Below are 23,443 nucleotides of genomic sequence, written 5' to 3'. Positions count from 1 at the left end.
GGAAAACTTCGGAAGTGGCAAGGTAGGGATATGAGAAGTGAAAGTCCCTTTCTCCTCTGCTGAGATAGTCCAGCAGCTCGCGTTGACAGCTCTATTCAAGATTTTATACCATTAACACTTGATGTAAAACATGCCCAGCTTCCATGTTTTGTAAGAAAGGAAATCCCCCATTTTACCCAGCAATTTTCTGGGATGTGCAGTCTCTGGAAGCTTGGGGCAGGAGGCGAGGCTGAGCCGAGGGGTGAGCAGTCGATAAGGACCTCAGCAGCAGGGAGCTGCCAGAGATAAACTGTTGTTCCTGCATGGTTTTCTAGATGAGTGTAAGGGAGTTGGATGCCCATCTTCTGCTGGATTTCCCACCCAACTTGAGAGATCCATTTGAAAAACCAGTATAAACCCATTATACTCCAAGGGGACATCTTACAGCCGCTGAGATGGGACTGAACTGCATCCTGCTAAATCTTCATGCTAATGTCCAAGCTGGCCCTTTTTACCCCAAATCAGCTTTGTACTCTAACAAATGGAGTTTCCCCCAAAATACTTAAACAAAAAACCCACCCCGAGAACAGTTAGACATCTCACGATGCTTTCTGAGAAGCACCTTCAGAGGTGGTGCTTCTTAGCACCTTCAGAATTGGGGGAGAGGATGCAAACTAAAAGCAAATCACACTAGAAAGACAAATAATAGTTTTCAAAAGACTTGGCACCCTTGCCCGTGTGTCCCTGAGCCTGGCAGACCAGCGCAGAGGTGCTGAGAAGCACAGTCTGGAGGGGATAAATAGGAAACTCTTCATTGCAGGGACCACGCTGGTGCTTTATGTGCACTCAAAGTTTATCATGAGAAGGTCAGGGCACCCAAATGGGTGCTTTTACGTGTCGATCCCGTACTGTTTTATGGAGTATCATGGCTGTGTTCAGGACTCAGTGGAGTTTGGGATTAAACATGGTATCTCCTGCAAGCATCCCCTCCCATCCTGCAGGACTCAGATGGGAGGAGAAGCACAAGCTGAAGCAACATTATTCCCTAATGGACAAAACTGAAGCTCACCAATCCAAATGAGAAAGCGACGGGGCCAGTAAGCCGGTCCTCTCCCCAATAACTCCCGCTGCCTCCCTCCTGAATTCCTGAAGACCATGGATTCACGTGGGACCATCGTCTCTTACCGCAAGGTAACCCAACAACCTCAAGCCAATCCCGCAGCAGGCACAAGAGAAACTGCAAAGTACCCAGGACAACCAGCCAGAGCAGCTAGAAACCAGCTCATGGGATGTCCTGTCCTGGGCATGGCTCGTGCAGGGAAAGGCCATAGCTCTCCTCACCCACAAGTGGGCATCACAGCAGTCTCATGTGCAGAGCCTCCCAGACAGTGATTTGACTCGCATGCCCATAACACGTTCAAGTCAAGATGAGTCAGTTCACTATTAAATCCTCATTTAGTGTCCTGATACCATCTCCGGGCCAGAAAACAAAATAACTGTCTAGAGAAAAAGCCCAAGGAGAATTCAGCTGGCTACGGCAGGTGCTTGAAACTCAGTGGAATAAGCCAGCTTGCAAACCCTTGTCTCCGCCTTTATCTGGGTCAGGGATTTTTTGACCAAGGCAGCACGGATGTCAAGGACTAGCAGATGCAGCAGTGGTTCTGCATTGCTACCTCTCTGCCTTCCGGAGCAATACCCTCAGGCTCACTTCACTCAGGTCCATTGCACCAGCTGGAGACATAAGCTGGAGCCCACCAGACTCCTGGGCAGCATGAATTTAACTTCACAAGGTGGTTTGAACAGCGAATGGTCTTCATGTTACAGGGAAAAAGATAAAGCCAAAAGGCAACCACCTTCCACTCTGCTAACCCTCTGCCCCATGCCAGATGCACCCATAATATTCTGTTTTTCTCTCCAAAATTGCTAAAATCCTGTTGTTCCCTCTTTTCCTAAAAAACACCTCTCCTTCCTAGCAGCCGTCTCAGCATGCTCGGGGTTTTCATGTAATATATTTTTACAGCCCCCACCTTACTACCAGCCGAGCTTCACAGCTCCTCCTCGGGATGCACCATCCCAGGGTAGACAAATCCATGCACATCACTCCTCGTCCACATCCCCGTGGGGTTAGAGGGGATTCATTTTCTCACCCCGCTGCCACTGCACAAACCCGAGAAAGGGTTTAGCACAGATTCTATTCAGACGTCAGCGCCTGCAACTGGCTTCACCGAACGGCGCCGCACCATCGTTTTCCCTTCGAGAACAACTCTGCCGACCCCAGCTCGTGGCAAGGGGTGGAAAGCATCTGCCCAGACTTCCAAGCCGTTCCCTAAACAACCCCCTTTCGCCTGCCAAAGGCAGCTCACATCTGCAGGGCCGCGTTCGCTGTGCCGACAGCCGGCGTACCCAGCCCTGCTCCCCGCAAAGGGCATGGGAAAAGGCAGAGGGGATGGCGCACAAAAATGTGTGGATGGGAATGTGGCTGGGGAAGGAGTGGGAGACTTTGACCCGCGATTTGTTTGCTCAGCATCTCGTCTCTGGATGAAGCAATGTTTCACTTGTGGAGGGCAGGAGAGAGGAGCTTGTGTGCAAGAATAAATTGGGGATAGAGGGAGGGGGACACCTCTTTGCTCCCCAGTTTTAAAGTCGAGAAGCCAACTTTTCTTGCCTCTTGTTCCCTTTTCCCCCACAGTGACCAGGTCATGGGGCAAGAAAAGAGGACTTGGTGTGGCATTCCAGCCTGTTTCCTCATGCAGACACTTCTGGGGGTCACGGGAAGAGGATGGGTCACCCTGGGGACAATGGTAACTTAAGGTAGGGGGTTTAGATAAGGCTTTTAAAGGCTTCCTTAGACTCTGCCATCCTCATACTCGTTCATCCAAAGAAGTAGTATGAAAAGACAAAAAACAGGCTGGGAGAACTTGCATCAGGCAGAAAAGATTTCCCTTCCTTGTATTTACACAGCCCTGCATCCATCTGAAAGGCATCACCCCCGCCCTCCTCACATGATTCCCAAGCTCTCAGATATGCTTAAAAAAAAAAAAGAAAAAAAAAAAAAAGAACCCCCCCCCCAAACCACCACTCAGCAAGCAATATACTACAAGGACACATGTTTTTGTGCTCACTTGAGCTAAACCTCCTCCACAATTTTTCCTTTAGCCAAATGTTTCTGAGTAGGAGCGCTGGAAAAATAAACTCCCCTGGCGCAGCAGGACGCGGGCAGGCGGCCGGGCTGAGCCGAGCCCCGGGGGCTCACGGCTGCGGTTGAACCCCCGGGAGCCCCTTCCCAGTCCCCTCCACAGCACAGGCTGTCTGCTGGGGGACGTTTCCTGGGAACAAGTGCCTATTATCCCCTGTCAAGACTGAGAGGCAGCTCAGTGGGGTAAAAATACAATAAAAAAGGACTTCAGCCTTCCTTTTCGCCCTCTTGGCTTTACTTTTACCTTCCAAGTCAGCATAAAGCCCCAGCTTTGGTCTTTCTGCCTGCTTTGCTTTTAGATCTCGATAAGTAGCTCTGAAATGACAGCTTGAGAAAATTATTATCATTATCATCTCAAGAACAGGTCTCTCCTATTTTTTTTTCCCCTTTTTTGCCTTGCAGCACCATTCCACCCACCACGGACTGGGGTTTTTGGGTGGCACAACGGGGAGGGAGCGACACACGTTGATTGAAGGTGGCGCGAAAGCCGGCAGGTTTGCTGGAATAAAGGCCTGGGTAGCACCTGGTTTCCAGGGCACGGCTGAAGTAGTGCAAAGGAAGCGTGTGCCCATGATTGCACGGTCCAAACTGCCTTTTAGGAAGAAATCACGGTCAGCTCCATCGGGGCACGCCTGCAGCTGATGCCCATCTGGTTTCTTCAGTGTCTCTGATTCCCCATGTGAGATAAATACACTGATTTCTCCAAGGCAACGGCTTCTGTGATCCTTGCGTGACATTTGTTGCACATATGCCAATTAATACTAATAAATATGCTAGCACTATTGCTGAAAGGATACACAGAGCGATAAAAAACAAACAGCACTTAGGAAGGACAAGGAGAATAAAAGATGGCAAAGGAAAGCAGTAGCGTGGAGTTAATGATCTGAGATCAAACTGGAGGAACTAATGGCCCCTTTTTCACAACGTAGTTAAGTCTATGAATATTGAAAACCTTGTTCAGAAATTCTCCGGCAGCGAGACCCACGGCAAGTCTAACAAGTGAAGAAAAAAATTAGCAGCCGCTTCCCCTGGGGAAACAGGGACACTGTTAGAGGCTGGCTCATAAAACAGCCACGAGGATGAGAAAACCCTATTATTTTCAATATCCTGCTGCAGGATGAAAGCCAGCCCTGAGCGGGCATGAAACGCCGGCATCCCCGGGGCAAAAGCCCCCAGAGGCCAAATTCCGCTCAGGCTCAGCAGCATCCGCCCCATCCTCATCCCCCCCCCCAGCCCCGAGCTCCCTCCCTGAGCGCCTGCGGAGGGCGACGGTCAAGGGCTCTGCACCACATATCCATCACGGAGCCATTTCAAGCCAGATGAGGACCCTGAGCACATATCGATCAATTTTATTTCCAGCAGACAAGGCCTTCCCCAGCGTTAAAAATAAACCCATAAAGGCTAATTCAGCGTATCGCAACAAGTCAGATGAATCCATCCAAGTGGTCTGGTGCTGCCTGGTGTTTTATCCTCTATATCCCTCGGTCGTGAATCCAGACAGGGCACGCAGTTAAGGACCGGCTGCCACACGCAGCTTGTCCCCCTGACCCTGCTCCAAAGCATCTGCACTTGCAATCAGTCCTTCTTACAGCTGGTTCCTTTTATTTTTACAGCATCTGCCATTAAACAAGACTAATTAATGCAACAGGAAGAGGAGGTTCACCTCAACGTTGTTTAATGCTGGGTACCAGCAAATCCTAACCTGCATAGGAGGAGGTGAGATCTTTGGGAGCATCCTTGGGCAGATGCTGCCTAAAGCATGTCCCAGGCAATTCCCGGGAGCAGGCACGGACTCCAGTTCATTTGGGGGAGGATATTAAAAACCTCATTTTGCCTTAGAGTAAGTATTGTTCTGGCATCGAGACTCATCTGTTGATGGTATTTCTCCAGCACTGGAGGGAAACGCGGCAATTTCTACGCAAAATGGAAAGACGGAGTGACATGAAGGCTAGTCTCTGGGAAAACTGATGCAGAAACCAGATTCACTGGACAGAAATGTGCCCCTGCTGCTTGGCTGGAAGCAATCAGAGTCGTGGGGTCTCCGGAGGGATCTCTGCTTTCCCGGGAAGGCCAACGTTTAAAGAATCAAAAAGCAGACACAGCAGTTCTGAGCTCCCCGGGACTTTCCGAGCTTTTTTGGGTAGTTCTGGCTATGTAAATGACTTTTGGTTGCAAACCCTTATGGTTACAGACCCAAATTCTGATCCTGATGGCAAAGAAAAAAGATTTCCTACACGTTGAGCAAATGACCGCGACTGTGAGTTGCGTTTGTACAGGACCACAGGTGTAGGAGAGGGGTTCAGCAGCACCTTCACTTGATCAAAGGATCCTTCATAGGTCACAGCAACCAAAGATTTGGTCCTGAAGCTTTACTGAAGTGCGGGCTGAACCGACCCAAAATGAATCAGCCTCATCTCTACTCCTGGCTTGTTGATGGATTTACCCTCCCAGCTTAGGAATGCAGTTGAAATTCGGTTCAGTTTAATAAATATAAGCCTGACGGAGATGCACAATCCGCCCCCCTGCATCTTCCTCGCCCCCAGGCCAAGAAGATGACTTGGAGCACCTGCTCCTCGTGGTGCAAGGGCTGGTGTCTCCGGTGAGGTGCATGAGAGCCCACGCCACCATGAGCCCCGTTCTCCCAGAGCTGGATGCTCACAGGACTCTCCCGTCAATTTAAAAAATGCTTTTAGGATGAAACCCCCCAGGAAACACCAGCGCTGTGGACTCAGACTGCAGTTTCTCACACCACCGCATGCTTCGTGAGCTGGTACGGTACAGCTGAAAGTATTTTAAAAAAGCGACTAAGCATCTTTGAAGTCTTACAGTGGGATTTATGTCAGCCAGGAAATGAATACAAGTCTCTGAAAGGTATCGCTTGATTTATTTCAAGGAGAACAAAGGAGGTTTTAGAGAAGGACATGTAGGTTACAGAGAGCAGCACACTACGGGCAGAGCTGAACCACAATCCCAAGTATTGCTCTGGCATTGATACTCATCTGTTGATGGTATTTGTCCAGCACTGGAGGGAAGCGCGGTGATTTCCATGCAAAATGAAAAGAGGGAGCAACGTGAAGGCTGGTCCAGCCACCTTCAGCTTAGAAGCAAACTCACACTTGCATGCGACAGGCAATAAACTCAATCTGCTAAGAAAAGCAGAGTCAGGCTGGGTAAACTGAAAATGCCACCAGCAAACTCAAGCCCTGAGTCCCTTCTTGCTGATTTTCCTTAAGCAAGCCAAAAAAAGAAAACTGATTTTTAAAATCTCACTTGCTTCAACACTCTAGGATGTGGCTTTTTATTACAAAACAGTAGAAAAGAACAGGAAAAAATAAGAGCCTGTTTAATAAGAGCCCCCAAACCACGCAAAGGACTTGCAACTGCTGAGATAACTGTCCTGATTTCAGAGAGGACGGGTGTGGGTGGCACCTCCCGGCATGGAGGGGACGTTTGTATTGGCAGCCGAGGCAGAAAACCTCCACACAACCTAGGGGCGGGGGGGGGAAGAAAAAGAAAAAGAAAAAGAAAAAAGAAAAAAGAAAAAAGAAAAAAGAAAAAGAAAAAGAAAAAGAAAAAGAAAAAGAAAAAGAAAAAGAAAAAGAAAAAGAAAAAGAAAAAGAAAAAGAAAAAGAAAAAGAAAAAGAAAAAGAAAAAGAAAGAAAAAGAAAAAGAAAAAAAAAGAAAAAGAAAAAGAAAAAGAAAAAGAAAAAGAAAAAGAAAAAGAAAAAGAAAAGAAAGAAAAGAAGAAAACCCACCCAGCAAATAAACAAAAGCATTCCTAATAAACTGGAAATGTCATACTACATCAGGGATCACAAGATCGAGCCCAGAAAGGTCCAAGTGGCAAGAACAAGCTGTTAAAAACAGATGGGAAAAACAAGCCGGCAAAGGTTGAGACTGTGTTTCTGAACTTCTGTTCCTGACAAGGGTTTTAGAGCTGGTGCTGGTGTGGCTGGGGAGACAGCGGGGTGAAATACCAGCTGCCCGCATCGTCCCAGTAATCCCTGTGGAAACCTTAAAGCCAGAGGATGGAGGAAAGAGTTTCACACTAAAATCCCTAATCAACCACTTTGGAAATGTAGGTTTTTCCAGCTTCCCAAGCTCAGGCTCACCACATGTCGAGTCAGGTTAATAATACTGCTTTTTTATATCTTGGCCTCGGTTTTGTGGAGTCCTGCTTGGAACAGGGGGTTGCTCCTCGTGGCACGGCTGTGTGTCGAGGCAGAGGTTCAGGCTGGGTTTCTGGGATGCTCTGCAGCATGGGGATGGCCACGTTAGCCTTTCTGTGCTCATTCCTGCTCATCTGAAGATGGACTTGCAGAGGTGGCTCTATTCAGTGCCATAAAACCAGGTCTTCAGCAAGAGTAATACAACAGGTCACACGCTGGGAAAAGTGGGTTCCTGCTGACAACCCCCTAAATGTTACAAATGAGATGAAAAGCAGAAAGGAAGACTAAAATAAAATGGAAAGATGAGGGTACCAAAACATGCAGCCCACGGAGAGCTGCAGAGAGGAAACCTCCGAGCCTGCCGCCGCCAGGCTCAGCCCATCATCCCGAAGGCGAGTGGAGATAAAGCTCCCAATGACAAACTCCTAAGGTAGACCAGATGGTATCAGCTATTCCTTGAGACTGTCAGAGACCTTCCAACATAACAAAATAACAGAAGTTTGTTGTTTTTTTTAATGCAACGCCTTCCTCCACTTCTGAGCACATGATGACAGAGCTGGAGCCAACACAGCTCTGGATGCAAGGAGTCCTGTTTGGGGTCCACACCTTCCAGGAGCTCAGACGCATTCAAGCCAAGAGCTATTATTTATAGAAAGAGGGTGTAGCTCCTAAACCTGGAAGATCTCAAAAATATTTGTAAATATTGGGGTTTGGCTCAGGTGCCTTGCTGTGCAAGAGGAGTGTGTGCTCTTCTGAAATTTAACAAGTTCAACTGATTTCCTCTATTATTTTGCATTCCTTCATGCTCTGGGTTCCAGGAGATGCCTAAATATCCAAGTGCAAAGGCTGTCAGCGCAGCTTTTCCAGCCCAGCAGGAAGTAGGAGATATCTCCAGGGAGAGCCTATTTTTGGAGAGCTATCCAATTCCAAACTAAGCCTTCAAACTTTTTGTTGTTATTATTCGGATTAAGACGGCAGAGCAGGAGAGCCGAGGCATTCCCACAGCAGATCACATCGCTTCTCACACTGCCTGCTTCTCAGTGGTGGAAGGGAGGTCTTTGTATGGATGCAGGACATGGCTGGAAATCCATGGCTAAGATCCTGGGGGTTTTTGAGGTCCCGAGCTGATACGTGGGCACCGTGACATTTGGATGCAGTTGTATTTAAATTTCAAAAATTGGTTCTTAATTCTGCACAACTTATCCTGCGTGACGCCAAGATGGATGGAGAAGACTATTTTCCCTTTTATCCAAAATATTCCAAGTGAAAAACATGTATATGACAAAGAATTGCATTACAATAGCTTTGCACATCACCCAACACACCTGTAGTATCAGCAGCAAAGAGTAGGACACCCCAGAGCCCCACTGCTGAACAACTGAATTACACTCAATTAATTGCATCATCCAGTTTTGTTTTTTTTCTTTTACAACTCCTATTTTATACTTTAAAAAACATTTCATAGCTATCCCTCAGCTTATTCCTCAAGATTAATAAGTCAAAACAGAAACACTGGGGAGTATGCAATAAAAAAAATAAAATACTAAAAACCCCTTGGCAGAATTCAGTATCTATTAGAATCCTTAGTCACGATGGAAACGTACTTATAACCACAAACCTCCACTAAATTATCTTAACAGCCTCTAGCTGTTGCGCTGATGGCCAAAACAGCACAGTAAATTACCGGCTCACCGTACAAAATTATACGCATCACTCTTATACCATGTTTTAGTCCCAGCCTCTCAAAAGCAGAGCAAGATTTACTCTTATTACCCAACCGAGTTCACCTACCAGCACACATGTGTGCGCTGCCACGTGTTTACTCCCAAAACAGAGTAAATCCATTGATTTTTGCAATGATGTGGCACAAACCCACTGCCAAGCCCACAACTAACGCAGCGCCGGCAACAACCGCTCGCCTTTTCCCCCTCCTTTCCCACGTCTGATTGACTTTCCGCTCATCAGATTTTCCTGTCTGGCAGCCGGACTGAGTTTTTAAACAGGCTGAATTCACTCCTAACCTCATCTGATGGACTTCAAGGCAAGGCACACGTGAGGTGAACTTGGCTCAGAAAACTTGGACTTTCTCAACACGAGACTGAAGGGACAGAGCATGCCGGGATGCAGCTTACAAATGGGTAAGAGGAAGATGAGACTGAACGATGTTGGTGTCTGGCTCCCAGCTCTGCGATGGACTTCTTGCAGACCCTGAAAGATTCACTTAATCCCTGTACATTTTAATTTCCTATTTATAAAGCAGGGACAGCGAAGACCCAAGAGTCCAGCAAGCAACCTGGCAGCACAAGGGTAGAAAGGTTGGAAACCCATTGAGTGTCCAACCCCTTGCACCAACTCTTTGCTCTGTTGGGATGTGCAAGGCTAAAATCCCTTGTGTTTGCAATCCACCTCAGTGCTATAATGCCAAGACCCTGTCATATTCAGGGTAGGAGGATGAATATTAGCGAGACAGTTGAAAGTGCAAGGACCAAAGTTTGGGGGAAAGAAAATGAACCCAAGCCCAGCCCACACCACTGGGCTTTGGGTACAAAAGGATAAAGGTGGGAAAATGGGAGAAGCAGATATGATAACATCCAGGAATATACACCGACCGGGAATGGATGTCTGAGATACAACTTAGAAAGCACCGCAGCTGCGTTTCTGATCATGCTTTGGTGTCCGGTTTTCTAGCAAGCTGGTATTTTTTTTTTTTTTTAAATATATATAATTAATCAAAACTCTCCATGCTTTGAAGGGAACAAATCCAAGGTTTTGACCAGGCCATTCCACAATGAAAGAAGAAGGTTAAACCTTGCCTAAATTACAGCTGATTCAGCAGTCATGCACACAGCAGAGGCGAGCATGTAAACCCCAAACACGTCATTCTGGCCTCTCACCTTGCTCCACAACCCGAGCTATGGTTGGTTAGTGGGAGGCTTCAGGTACAAAGAAATGCAAAGAATAGGCTTTAAAAGCTCTTCTTCTTAATTACAAATGCAAATCTTGAAGCTTCTCATCCCCAAGTGGTACTCAACAACTCGATCCTATCTGATACTACGAGTACGTCAGAGCAGCAGGTCCATGCTTCACCCCACCTAGCCTTAATGACAGCATTTAACAGCGTCGAGTGGGTGATGGCAGACTCTTCCAAGAAGCAGGATGGACGGAGAAACATCACGAACAGAATATTTTCATCAAACACCCTAGTTAACTAAAAACTCATACAAAAGCCTCATAAACATCCTACGCGTAGCACAGGACAGAATTTGCTTTACGTCCCTTTTTCAGTTCCAACCCAGACCAATGCATGAGGTCCAGCTTCCATCTGCCCCAAGACAAATACTCATTTTTAGCCCCATTGTGAACATCTAACACACACTACTGAGCATAGAGTATTTTGTGAAGCACCATCCACGACACTAACTTGTAAGACGCCTTGCCTTCTGCTGCACGTGAAGCGCCTTCAGTGTTAAAAAAAACCCCTGCAGACAACCTTCTTCTCCACATGTGACTCCGTCTTCAAACCTCGCTCCTCGGTACACCACCCTGTGACAGCGCATGATACATCAGCCCGTCTGCACACCAGCTGGCTGTACTGATTTGATACTAAAAAGAGCATATCGATTGATTCCCAGTCGAAGCCTCAGCCAACGTGTTTTGCAAGTGTTTGAGACAACTCCCTCGGGTTGACTTTGAAGGAAGTGCAAGGCGGGAGCTCAAAACATGGCTCTGGGAGCAACTCCATGGGTATGGTGCTGGATCTAGCTAGTCTCGGACCAAAGCACACGCCGTTGCAGGTGGAAACTCTCTGAAAAGGCAGGTGGAGGGAGCCCCATCACTAGGAAAGACTCAACTGTCTGACTGGTTTAAACCTCAAAACACCAATTTTGTTCCTTTCCAGTGTTTTCTTCATGGTATCAACTTCTACTGTTGCAGATATTCGCATTACTCATGTCTCATCTCCTTTAAAAGGTGCAAATTCAGACTCGGTAGGAGGAGGCATGTTTCTCCCCCATCGCACATCTTAGTGGAGGCAGAACTTGCTGAAGGATGCAGAAACAAAAAGATCTTACAAGCTTCAACATCTGTGACAGGCTCTCCTTCCGTGTTTGATGCTGAAGGATCAGAAACCTCTGATCACCTCTCCCCGAGGGCAAATCTCACCTCTCCAAGAGTGGGTTCAGGTGATGGGGTGGGACACCCCTCTCTTTGGTGATGTGCCAAACACTTTGGACCGCCTCCTGGGAGAAGGACCCTGGGGTGCTCCCGTAAGTCCCACAAGCCAAGCTAAAATGCTGGCCCCTCTCTGCACAGACAGCAGCCCTGTGGGCTTTTATCAGGGCACTTTCTCATTCACTTTCTTTGGAAGGTGGCCGTCCCTCGCTGTTTCGGAGGCCTGTCACGTAAAGCTTTCCCAGGCTCCTAATCACTCTCGTCACCCTTCTCCAAAGACTCTGGTGTCAGGGGTCCACCCACACACACATTGCTGCAGGATAAAGTCCCGATCGCTGGCAGGAAAACTCCCCGCTCCCTGTCCTGCCTCACTCCGTGCACACAGAGGGCTCAGAGAGGGATCCACACGGTCAGGACTAGGTTCAAACCTCAATCCCCTATTTCCAGCCTCCTGCAGGGACCAGCCTGCATCATTTCTCAGCATCTCCTTCCCCTTGGCACAGCCAGAAGGACCCCATACATGCCCTGTCATTCCCCACATCCCATCTCTTCTGCCTTTCTTCTTTTTTTTTTTCTTTATTTTATTTATTGCCCTCCCTCAAAGGCTTTAAGCCTGCCACAATCACAGACCGCTCACTGTCTGCATGGCTGCCACTATGGATAATGTAAAACTGGGCTGGAGGTAGCAGTGGGGCTCAGCAGCCAGCTCTGTTCCCCTCTCTCCTGCCACCCCGGCCCTGCGCCCTGACCCCCGAAACAATGAGCCCTTCTATTCCCCATCGCCTCGCTGGAAACTCCGGTCTGACATTACATGCGGTGGACAGTGGGCTAAGGAGGCAGGGAAGGCGAGAGGGAGGGAGAACACAAGCCTCAAGTCATCGATTCTTCTTGGGTCAGAGCAAACAAGGTTTTCCTGGGAGCTTCCTATCTGGAGGGAGTTATTTAGGAACACACAGAGACCCAGAATCAAAGGAGCTGTGTGCGGTGTTGATGGCATGGAAGCCGAGCGGCTGTTTTCTGCTGTCAACAAGCCAGAAGGGGCATTTGTTGTGTTTGCCCCTTCCTGTGCTGGATGGCTCTCAAGCACAGCACCCACGTGAAAGCAACGTGAGAAGGAAGGAGATCTGGAGGTGCCAAGGTGGCCTCTGTTGGGGTGGTGAGTGGGACTTTGAAAGGGAGAGGCAACTAAGGAGTACCGAAACCCTGAGCTGAATTACACAGCCAATCTTCCCTTTTCCATGGGGCACTGTTTCAAGCCAAGAGCATCCAGGGAGCAGTCAGAAACGGCACATCCCCCCTACAAATAAACAACAAAAACCCCAAAAGATGCTTAAATAAGTATGTGGATGAAGATCTGCAGAACAGATCTGTAGCAATGACTAACAACCCCATTTAGCATGATTACTGACATTACTATGAGATAAAAAAATGCAAACGTAAGTATCGCCCAGTTCAACAGCAGCACACAGTGCCAGACCTACAATGTATGTGTGAACAGCTCTTTGAAGCTGAAAATTTAGGAAACACCTCAAAGTCACCAGAAAAGGCAAAGGAAGGTTTAATAATCAGTTTTGGAAACGAGACATAATCCCCGTTCAGGTATTACATTAAGTGGCCAAGGAGTTTGTTTAGCAAGTCAACTTGCATCCTTTGGCAGCCACACGAAAGTCCACGGGGATGTTCAGAAGGTCAGCGAGGAACCTGGACGGGCGAGGCAGCAGCCGTGATCATCAGCAAAACTTAATCGCTGAAAATCTACAAAATTCAAAAGACCACAAAACTTTGACTCAAAATGTTATTTCCATCTTACCATATGGATGCGGGAGCTGGAACTCCACCAAAGAGATGTCTAAATGCCTTCCAAAGCAAATGCCTTTGGAAAATACCAGGTTTAAATGGAATAAGATGCGTAACAAGTACTGAGATGGTATTAGGACAGCATCTTAGATCTAGGAGACACGATGGAAATATTTTGGACATGTCCAAAAGGCATTGGGAAGCGAAAGAAATAATAAATAATAAAATAAAAAACCCAGCCAGAAGATATTTCTGTCAATAGATTACAGGAAAAAGAGAGACCAAACATACAGGGTTTAAAAATTCAGAGGCCATGTGAAGGAGAGTCCCGAGTAGGCAGAGATGGAAAAGCTTTCCAAGCAACGGAAAGGAAGAAGCAATTTGAATGCTTAATACAGAAATGTCTAAGAGCTGTTCTCAACTGGTCCTGCCTCAAAGCCAGGTTTAAACTATAAATAAAAATGTCCCATTTCTGGCCCAAGAGTGAACCTCCCAACCTGAACAGGCATCACTTTGGGGTGAGAATATTCACATTTGGACGGAGAAGTTCATTTCTAGGTATTAGTGTAATGAAGACACCCAGACTGATGCAAGATTTCCCAGATCCTAACCTTCTCCAGGAAAACTGCGCAAGAGCTCAGAAAAAAAAGGAATCGAATATGAAAAGACAAATCCAGAGCTGAAATTGCCCCTCCCCTGGTTGCAGGCATGAAATTATTCCAGATTCATTGGAGAAACAGGCACCGCTGGCTATCTTACACAGCAAGAAACATATGCTTCCAGCACTCATATTTTCCTCCCGTTCTTTAAAGGCACAGCTTGCAAGCTAAAGACGACTATGAGCTTTTTTTGGACCAAGGCTGGATTTTATATATTTATTATTTTTAATTTTTTTTTTTTTTTAATTTAAACACAGCACATATTTAAACTGCTGTATGGCTAGATATGATTGATGAGACTGCACTGTGCAGGTTTGCATGCTGACCTTGAGGAATTCCTCTTTGTACGTTGTAAAACCAGGTTGTTGCAGGCATACCTTAGGTGCAAGGATGTTTGCCTGGAGGCGTGCACATGGTCTGGATCGCTTCTTGAGGTCTCAGGTCTGTTCTCTGCGATTTCACATCCTGAATATTTGCCTTTTCTGTTACTACTCACGAATAAGAAAGAAAAGAGATGCTCTGCACTGACTGCATCTATCCAGCCTCCTGTGTTCACTGCCAATTTGCTGCTGGCTTAACCTGTGATAACCACAAAGCTGGTTTCACTTGGCAGCAGGGTGTTCAGGTGCTGATCCGATTTCTCCAGACTGAGACTGAAAAAGCCTACGGAGAAGCAAACCCACCCATCCCTCTGCGAGAGTCAGACCTGGACCGCTTTGCACCAGCATTTCCAGGACAGCAACTCTGAAAGCTTTTGCCTAAAAGCATCCAGCCACGGTGGGATATTAACATAGTGGTGTGCAAGGGTGTAAACACCATTTCTAACACCAATGACTTCTCAGCTGGGATGAGAAACTGGAAAAGGCAAACAAAAACCCAACCCAGCCTTTCCCTGCTCTGCTCCTTTTGAGCTTGCAGCACTGCGTGCTGGGGAAGGACCAGAGATAAGGCACAGAGATCATCTGATGTGCAAACAAGAATGGGGATTTTTCTTTCTCAAGCTATTTTTATTATTTGAACAGAATTACAGGAGCCATCGCTAGACTGTGGAGACACCAAATGAAACTTTGGAGGGCAGGTCTGCTCCTAGCTTATTCATCCGCATGAGGAGCGTTGCTGTAGATACTGCTCAGTGACCATAACAGAGGTTCAGGATGCTCCAGGAGACTTTCTGGATGCTCAGAAGCTTTGGGAGCCTCTCCAGAGCCAGATGCCCCAGCTGGTGGCATGGGACAGGCTCTCAACAGCCCTGGTGGCAGACCCAGGCTTCCCGCTCACAGCTCCAGATGAGAAAATCACAACAGCCTGTATTTACACAATGCCTCTCGGCCAAACGATATGTATGCCTAGGTGTGCCACAATTAAAATTCCATAAAATCACCCAGCCAAAGGATGGTGTGGGATAATAAGCATTTGCATATTGTTGATCCTGGGCCTAACCTTTTTTTGTCCAAATCCTTGGCAGGATGGGACTATCCCACGGAGAAGGGCTGAGAGGTGAAGGAGAGGCCACGCAGAATGGCAGCGACAGCAGTTCAGAAACCTGTTTCAGCTCTATTGCTGCTCTCCGCGCACCCTGGAATAAATCAAAGTCTCTCTTCCTCGTTTTTCCCACCTCCTGAGTTAGGGATAAATACGCTTCGTCACCACTGTTAAGTGCTGTAAGATCCACCTAAGCATTACGATAGGGAAGTGAGACTTTAAAGACTTGAAAGGAGTTCTGAAAGGAAGAGCAGTTTATATTAAAACAGTAATTTCCAAATCTTTTGGATCAACTCATCTCAGAGAGCCCCCAGATGACCTTGGCACTCTCGCCGTCTAAATCCCTGCTGGAAGCACTATGTACTTCTGTGGACCAGTTGCAATCCCTTTCCGTAGCTTCACACATCCCCAGCAGCCTGCGAGCAGCTCGGAAACCCCTGGCTCAGGTAGAAGCGATAAAGCCAAGTTGAGTTCCCAGCTATGGGAATGACCCTGAACACAAGTGCAGCCAAACCACTGACTTGCTCCATGCCTCGGTTTCCCCATCCCACCAGACCCTTCAGGGCAGATGTGGTCTCACCAAACACCCAGCGCATCGAGCTGCAATCCCAGTCGCCTCAGCTGCTACTGTAATCCAAATAAATAATATTTGCTCTGCCTTTGAGTCATTACTATAAATTATGTGCTTCAGTCTGGTAAACACTATTACATCACCTCTTGCATCTGACACTCGCTAAAAGAAAAAGAGAAAACAAAAGGGGGTTTCAGTACCACTTCTGCTCTCTTCCAGACAGAAACGAAGCCAGCTTCCTCTTACACTTTCCTTAAGTATTGTTTGTCTTTTTTAAGTTCAACCTGCGCTTTGCCACCATCAATCTTTTACATCCACCGTGGACTTTGCCAGGGCCATTGGCCAGCTCTGAAGTCATGACAGACAGCTGAAGATTCACTCAAGGTGCCTTAGCAAAGCCAAAGCACCAGGAAAATACACCGGTTTCACTCCCCACGCAATATGCGGACTCCTTACCTCTATGGGCATGTCAACCTTGATCGATGCAATGCCTCGGGAAGACATGCGGGTTAGCCCTGACCAAACCGGTTTGAGTTTCAGCAGCTGAAGAGCTGCCCTAGCACCAGCACTTCTCCCAGGTTGCTTGTGTTGGTAGAAAACAAAACAAGGACTGTCCACCTGCACAGGGAGCTGGGCTAAAGCAGCTATATTGCTTCCTAGATTGGTGGCTCCATGCTGCGCTATGCCACAGAGGTATCAGAAATGTTGGGTTGGAGGCACCTCGGGAGGTGTCTAGTCCAACCTTGCATTGGAGGTGTGACGAGATCAGGTCAGCTGGGATTTTCTCTAGCCAAGTCTTGAAAGCCTCCAAAGACAGACCCTGCAGGCTCTGTAGGAACCTGTTCCTCTATACCACGACCCTCCTACTGGAGGAGCTTCCCCAAGACCGAACGTGAACCTCCAAAGCTGGTTCGTGGTTGTTGCCCCTTATTTTGTCACCTGCTACAACCAAGAAGAGTTTGACTCCATCATCCCCATAACGATCCTTCAGGTAGCCGCAAGTTATTAGCTCAAGAGTATCGTAATGACAATATGCCACCATCTGACTGTCCCCAGAAAATGTTACAGTGGGCAAAGGAACACCCCCCCACACCCAAACAAAATGATCCCAAGAGAAGGTTGCAGGGAAGAGGTTGTGTATTTTGACTCATCAGCAATGATGCAGCAGAGAAACAAGCTACGGAGCATGACCTTCGTGCAGCATTACACAAGAGAGGTGGTGCTGCAGGAGTGCTGGCAGGCACTGCCCTTGCAAGCGAAATGCACCCCCTGACCTGCAAAACCTTCTCCGGTGGAGCAAGTGTTCATCCCTCCTCTGAATCATGGGGCAGATGACACCAGCTAAAACGTCTGATGGTCTTTTTGAATCAAGCCTGGAGATTACATGGGCGGAGCAGGGTGCAGCAAGACAGCTTGACAGCTGGAATAAGATGCAAAGTCATCGAGTTCAGGGCTGTCAAAACTTTCTACAAAGAACTTGTTTGCACTGGGTCAGAGGACTTCCCTGCGTCCCATCAGCAGATCCAGGTGATATGATTTGTGCCCTAAAGCCTCTTTGCTATCCCTCCAGAGTTCAGGCTCAAAATCCATAAATTCACCTAAACCAGCACTGGAAGGGACTTTTGGAGAATTTGTCAAATTTATTCCACTGCCTCAAAACAGGATCAGCTCTCCTGAAGCCAACCTGCTCTTTGAAACTTCCACCGACGGAGACTCCGAGCCCATCCCAAACCATCTGTTCCACTGCTCCACTCCTCTGGCAATCAGAGGTTAGGAAGTTTTTCCTAACACCCATTTCCCTTGCTGCAGTTCGAGCTCAGCACTTCTTGGCCTCCCACCACTGGCCATAGAGAACAGTTTACTCCCTTCCCCTTCGCAGCTACCTTTGACATACTCGAGGACTGTTATTTCTCCTCTCAGCCCTCTCATCCCTAGACTAAACAATCTCATTTCCTTCAGTCTTTCCATGTTTTCTAGGTTTCTGCTCCTTTTTTCATGCTTTTCGCTGGAGTCTCTGCAACCGTTTCCTACTTTCGGTAGAGGGGAGCATCCTGAATCAGGCATGGCACAGCTGAACATGAGAGCGACCCATTAAAACTCCTTAGAGAGAAGAGGAAAAAAAAAAGATCACCACTTAATACCCATTTTTTTGTATTTTGCTGCAGAGATAAAGGGATGTCCTTTCTTCTCTCCCTGCTCTAAAATTTCATCCTGATTAGCACCGTGCCAAACTTCACCTGGTACCTCCACCATTTGAGCAGCCTAAGACTTCTTTGCTCCAGTGGTCCTACTTCAGCCCACATCCTCATTTAATGAGGACATCCTTGCTGTGCACCCTCAAGTGGGATATGAAGGGTCTACTTCAGGGCCCAAAAAAAGCTCTTCATCAGGGAGTTACCCCCAGGAATAAGGCTGTGATCAGTAAATCAGCCCGTTATACCCCCCTTAACCTGCTCTGCTCACCCCATCGGAGAGGAGCAGGTCTTCCGATGACCTTGATTAAACTGCTTCTGCTTGACGTGAAAATGACCATTGATGCACAAAGCCAAACTCTCCCCCTCAGTTAAACCAGTGTGTGTGGGGGGGGGAAGCAGTAAAGGACTGTAAAACCAGTGCAAGATGAGAAGCTTTTGTTTTAGTCAGAATTATAGACATACATCTCAGCCAGACAGAAAATACTCTGACTTCACAGCACATAAATGAACAGGCAAAGCACGCTGATTTAATGATAGGAAGCTAAGAGCTCCTCTACAACTACAACAGTGATTTTTTACATTGCTTTTCTGCCAGAGAGCCCACCCCTGAAGCCCATCGTGCCGGGCGGCGGATAGACACAAAACACCACTTTAAACCCACGTCTAACTCGGGAGACAACAGACAGGCACGTCCAGCGAGAGAGCACCAGGAGACAGTGAGTCAGTACAGACCGGCACAACATGAGCTGGTCTCGGCTCATCGGTCACACAACTAAAGCCAAGGGTTTTGTTTAGGGATTGTTTTTTTTTTTTATTTTTTTCATGGGTGTTTTAAGGAGGAGCCAGGAGGAGAATTAAAGGAAAGCTCTGTGCTTTGTGGCTGTGTACAAGGAGACCCTTCCATACATTAAAGTCAGAAGGGGAGGAGGTGGGGACAGACTTTTTAATAGGGCCTGTTGTGACAGGACAAGGGGGAATGGCTTTAAACTAAAGGGGGGTAGATTCAGACTAGATCTAAGGAAGAAATTTTTTTACAACGAGGGTGGTGAAACACTGGCCCAGGTTGCCCAGAGAGGTGGTGGATGCCCCATCCCTGGAAACATTCCAGGTCAGGCTGGACGGGGCTCTGAGCAACCTGATCTAGTTGAAGATGTCCCTGCCCACGGCAGGGGGGTTGGACTAGATGACCTTTAGAGGTCCCGTCCAACCCAAACCATTCTATTATTCTATGAAGGTAGAAAAGTGTTTGTCTGGGGAAAAAAAAAAATCAAGCAAGCGGACGATGGAACTTGGCGTCCTGAGCAGAACGGTGGTGGAAGGTGGTATTTTGGTATCTCCATTACTTTTGACCTTCAATTGTTTGATTATCAATACTACAGTAGCATCTAGAGGGCTCATCCAAGGTCATGGCCAAACTGCCTAGGGTCTACATGAACCCCTGTCCCCAGTTACGAGGCAGAAAAGAGGCACAATTCGTCTGAACCTTGAAGCAGTCATCGTTTGATCATTTGCACGTCCCCCAACGGAAGAGAAACTCCCGACCCCGATATTTCCCGGAGCATTGTACAAAGAGGTCCTACATAAAATATCCCACAATCTCACATAAACGCAATCCTCTGAAGTGAAACCGAGCAGGTACTGCTGTAAATGCAGATTAATGCTGCGTGGAGCAGGTGTGGAGAAAATCCCCCTTCCCCCACCACTCGGGATGGAAGTTAGGAGGAAAATCTAGCACTTTCCCCTCTTGCCAAGGATCTCCTTGAGAAGTAAAACCAAAACAAAACCAGGCTTATAAAAGCACAGCATTTCAAGGACAGCGTCAGCCACACACCCATGCGCAGACACATACATTTGAAATGCACTTGTCAAAGAAAAAAAAAAGTCTTCATCTTCCCTGTGTCAATACAGCCAGAGCAGGAACTTCAAACCCGATTAGCAGCATCCTGCAGCCTGAGATTCCTCCTTTGAGGTCTCAAAGCAGAATATAAACCGAAGGCATAAGGAAAGCAGCAAAGCCAGCGATTCAGCGCCTTCCCTTTGAGTCTGTACAAAAGCCGGCATATCACCGCGGTGGCTGAAAACTCGCCTTTTGTGCATGAAAACCAAAGTCCAACCGTGTGGGTTTGTTGCAGATGACGGCAGGTTTTAGGGGCGCAAAGCCATCAGCCTCAGGCTCCACCACATCTACCTGCTCTTGAACCACTATCGAAGAGAACAACTTGATCAACGCATCAACACCCTGAATGCACAATGCAGTTATATAAATATTATTATATTCGTAATAATGCATTAAAAAGCAAGGAGATGGGGCACCACCGAGCGAAACACAGTCCAAGCTAAGACCAACATTTTCAAATCCAGCCACCGATGCAGGAAGCCGGTGCAACCGGTGTGACTGGAAGGGAAGTCCCACTGACCACAGCGGCCAGGACTGCTCCGGCACAGAGATCCCCTCAAGTGACATCTGCCAAGCATCGCTTCCTGCCCCGCGGAGGCTGCGTGGGACGGCCGGGCACATCTCAGCACGGCCGCGTTTCCTCTTGGGTGAACGAGGATGTTTTGAAAACATAGGTGGCTTGCAAAGCACTTTGGGATGTATCTGGATGAAAAGCACTCTTATGCACATCGATAATTAGTGCTAACCGCTGGCGTGTCACACCCTCATGTAGAGCATTTAGCAGATTTATTCAGCTCTTGCTGGAATGCCGGAGCACAAGCTGGATATTCAGAAGGCGATGTGAGCGCCCTTTCATGGGGCAGATGCTGGGGAGCTAATGATATTTGATGAGTTAAGGCCACTGGTGACTCAGGATCAGCAATTAGTTGATTTCTGCGGGAGGAAGGTGCTTTGCTCCATTAAGCTAAAAGCATCCTCCACAGTTCAGCATGCACAAAGTCATTCTGTCCATCTCCCCACAAAGCCTGCCTACATACACTAGGGGTTTGATATTTCCCATGTAAACACCCGGTTTTACCTTTGTCTCAGTACATTTGGGGGGACAGGGAGCGAAAGAACCGGATTCCCTCGCAGCTCCATCCCGCAGCCAACCTGATCCTCCCTCGAAGGGGATCAGGCACACAGGGAAAGGATTGCCAAGAGCGACCGGGCACGCAGTCTAATGCAAAGGGATGTGGCACCACTGATGTCTACGAGGCTGCACCCATTCTGGACAAGGCTAGTAACACCGCATCACAAATCGGATACCCCTCCGGCCCTGCCCTAGCCTGTGATAGGGGACTACAGACATCCACCCCCCTCTCAAGGGTAGGCAGCGATGCTTCCACCAATCAATTACAGGCACTGGGGAGACACCAGCTGCACTTGTTCCACCTGCCGTTCCCAAAATCCACGCAGGCAAAAGCAGCGGGACCAAAGGACGATTTGGCTGGTGCCCCCCTAGGAAGGGAGAGCATCCAGCTCTCTCCCAGAGGCTGCGTCCCAGCCAACCGAAGCCTGGCAGAGGTTGGTCACTGGAGTCAGGGAGCGGGACCCCGGCTTCATCCCGGGGAGCGATGTGCCGAGTCATAGGATGGCAGCTTGACGTAGCCGCGTTTCTGAGCTCAAATGCTCGTGGCGCACAGCGAGACCGTCAGGCGGAGGGCGCAAAGAACAGTTATTTCTTTCAATGAGTGGGGAATGTATCAGAGCTGGCATTTGGACCCTCTTTTTACAACTTCTTTGAAGTGTTTGATCTCAGCCGCTAATGACACAAAAGGCTATCGAAGCGCTACTGGTGCTATCTTCAAAGGGTTTGAACGTTAGATGATTAATAGGAACCGCGTGCGGGGAGGGGGAAAGCGACCGTTATGGGGGTGTTGGGGGGGATTCAAGACGTATTATTACCTTTACTCTTTAGGACAAAGGTATTCCCAACCTCCCCTAAAAAACACGACTTCAAAGGAGGGGGTGTGACAGTCGCAGGTCCCGGGTGAGCCTGGCCACCGCGGGGCGCAGCAAGAACTGCCCCAAACCCGGGTGCCCGGTCCAGCCGTGGCCATCACCCCGCTGCTACCGCAGCCCCGCGGCAGGGGACGAGCCGGGGGGCTCGGCGATGCTCCCACCCCCCTTCCCCGAGCAGCGGGGAGCCACGATCACCCACCCCCGCCCGGGCAAGGGGCTCCCCCCGCCCCGCCAAGCCTCCGCCGCGCCGGGCGAGGCGGCGGCAGGTGCACCCGGGCGGGCGGCGGCTCCCGGAGGAAGGGGCGGGGGGGGGGTGTGTGTGGGGGGGAGCCCGGCTTCCCCGGAGCCGGGGTAGAGATGAGATGGGGTGGGCTGAGACTTACGTATCTCCGTAACTTCTTCTCCGGCGGCGACTTTCGGAGCCAGCCCGAGCACACCACCTCCCCGCCGCTCATCGCGGCAGCCGGGCGCGCCGCCGGGCGCTGACTCCCGGCGCTCAGCGCCGGCAGCGCCGGCCCATGGAGGGCGGTGGGTGGGTGGGTGGATGGATGGATGGGTGGATGGATGAGTGGATGGGTGGGTGGGGGGATGAGGGGGGCGACGAGCGCCTCCCCCCGCCGCCGCCGCCGCTCGGCTGCGAGCGGGGAAGCAGGAAACTGGCTCCTTCCCCGGCTCACCACGCCTCCCGCCCGGCCCGGCGCCCCGCCAGCCTGCTTTAAAGACACAAACCCCGCGGGGAAGAGGGGCTGCCCGGCCCCCGGCGGCCTCCCCGCCGCCCGGGAGGGGTTGCCTCTCGTTCCTGTCCCCCACGCACTCATACAGTACCTATATAGAAACTTCATACGTACCGCAGCAGGTGATCTCCTGCAGCGCAGCCCAGCGCTGCCTTGATCAAAAAGTCACGTCCCCCCCACCAAAACCCTCCAGTGTAAGGTTTAATCGCCCCAGGCCCCCTCCTTCTCTCTTAATGGGAAGGGTTCTTCTCACCCCAGAAAGCAGAGGCTGGCTTTTGCCCCGCTGCACTCAGGGGCTTGTGCGTGAGATGAAGGTGCCATAGGAAAACAAAGAGGTTGAGCAAGAAACAGCCAAACACCACCGACAGCAAAAACCCTCCTGGTGGGGAGGGGGGGGGGGGGGTGGGGAATAATTGAGGGGAATCGATAAAAGCTTCGTATTTTATTATTGATTTTTAAATAATGGAGCTGTGCCCACTGAACGGGGATTTGACTGCCACTGGAGTCTCATGCAGACAAGCCGGGTTTCAAATTACAGCATATTATACCCTGGCCGAGATTAACTATCATCTTCCAGATCTAGCAACACC

The 23,443-nt window shown here is 48.9% G+C and overlaps 1 protein-coding gene across 1 annotated transcript in view; it reads right to left on the bottom strand.

Moving 5' to 3' along the window:
• Nucleotides 1–22,618, bottom strand: part of GAB2 (GRB2 associated binding protein 2) — a 102,614-nt gene extending 79,996 nt beyond the window's left edge. The window contains exon 1 of the mRNA XM_076328435.1: nucleotides 22,503–22,618. Coding sequence (XP_076184550.1) covers nucleotides 22,503–22,574 — 72 coding nt within the window. The 5' untranslated portion in view covers nucleotides 22,575–22,618. The remainder of the gene's footprint in view (nucleotides 1–22,502) is intronic.
• Between the last annotated feature and the right edge of the window lie 825 nt (nucleotides 22,619–23,443).

This window comes from Aptenodytes patagonicus, chromosome 1 (assembly GCF_965638725.1).
Source record: "Aptenodytes patagonicus chromosome 1, bAptPat1.pri.cur, whole genome shotgun sequence".
NCBI lineage: Eukaryota > Metazoa > Chordata > Aves > Sphenisciformes > Spheniscidae > Aptenodytes > Aptenodytes patagonicus.
This window is presented reverse-complemented; position numbering and strand designations above follow the sequence as displayed.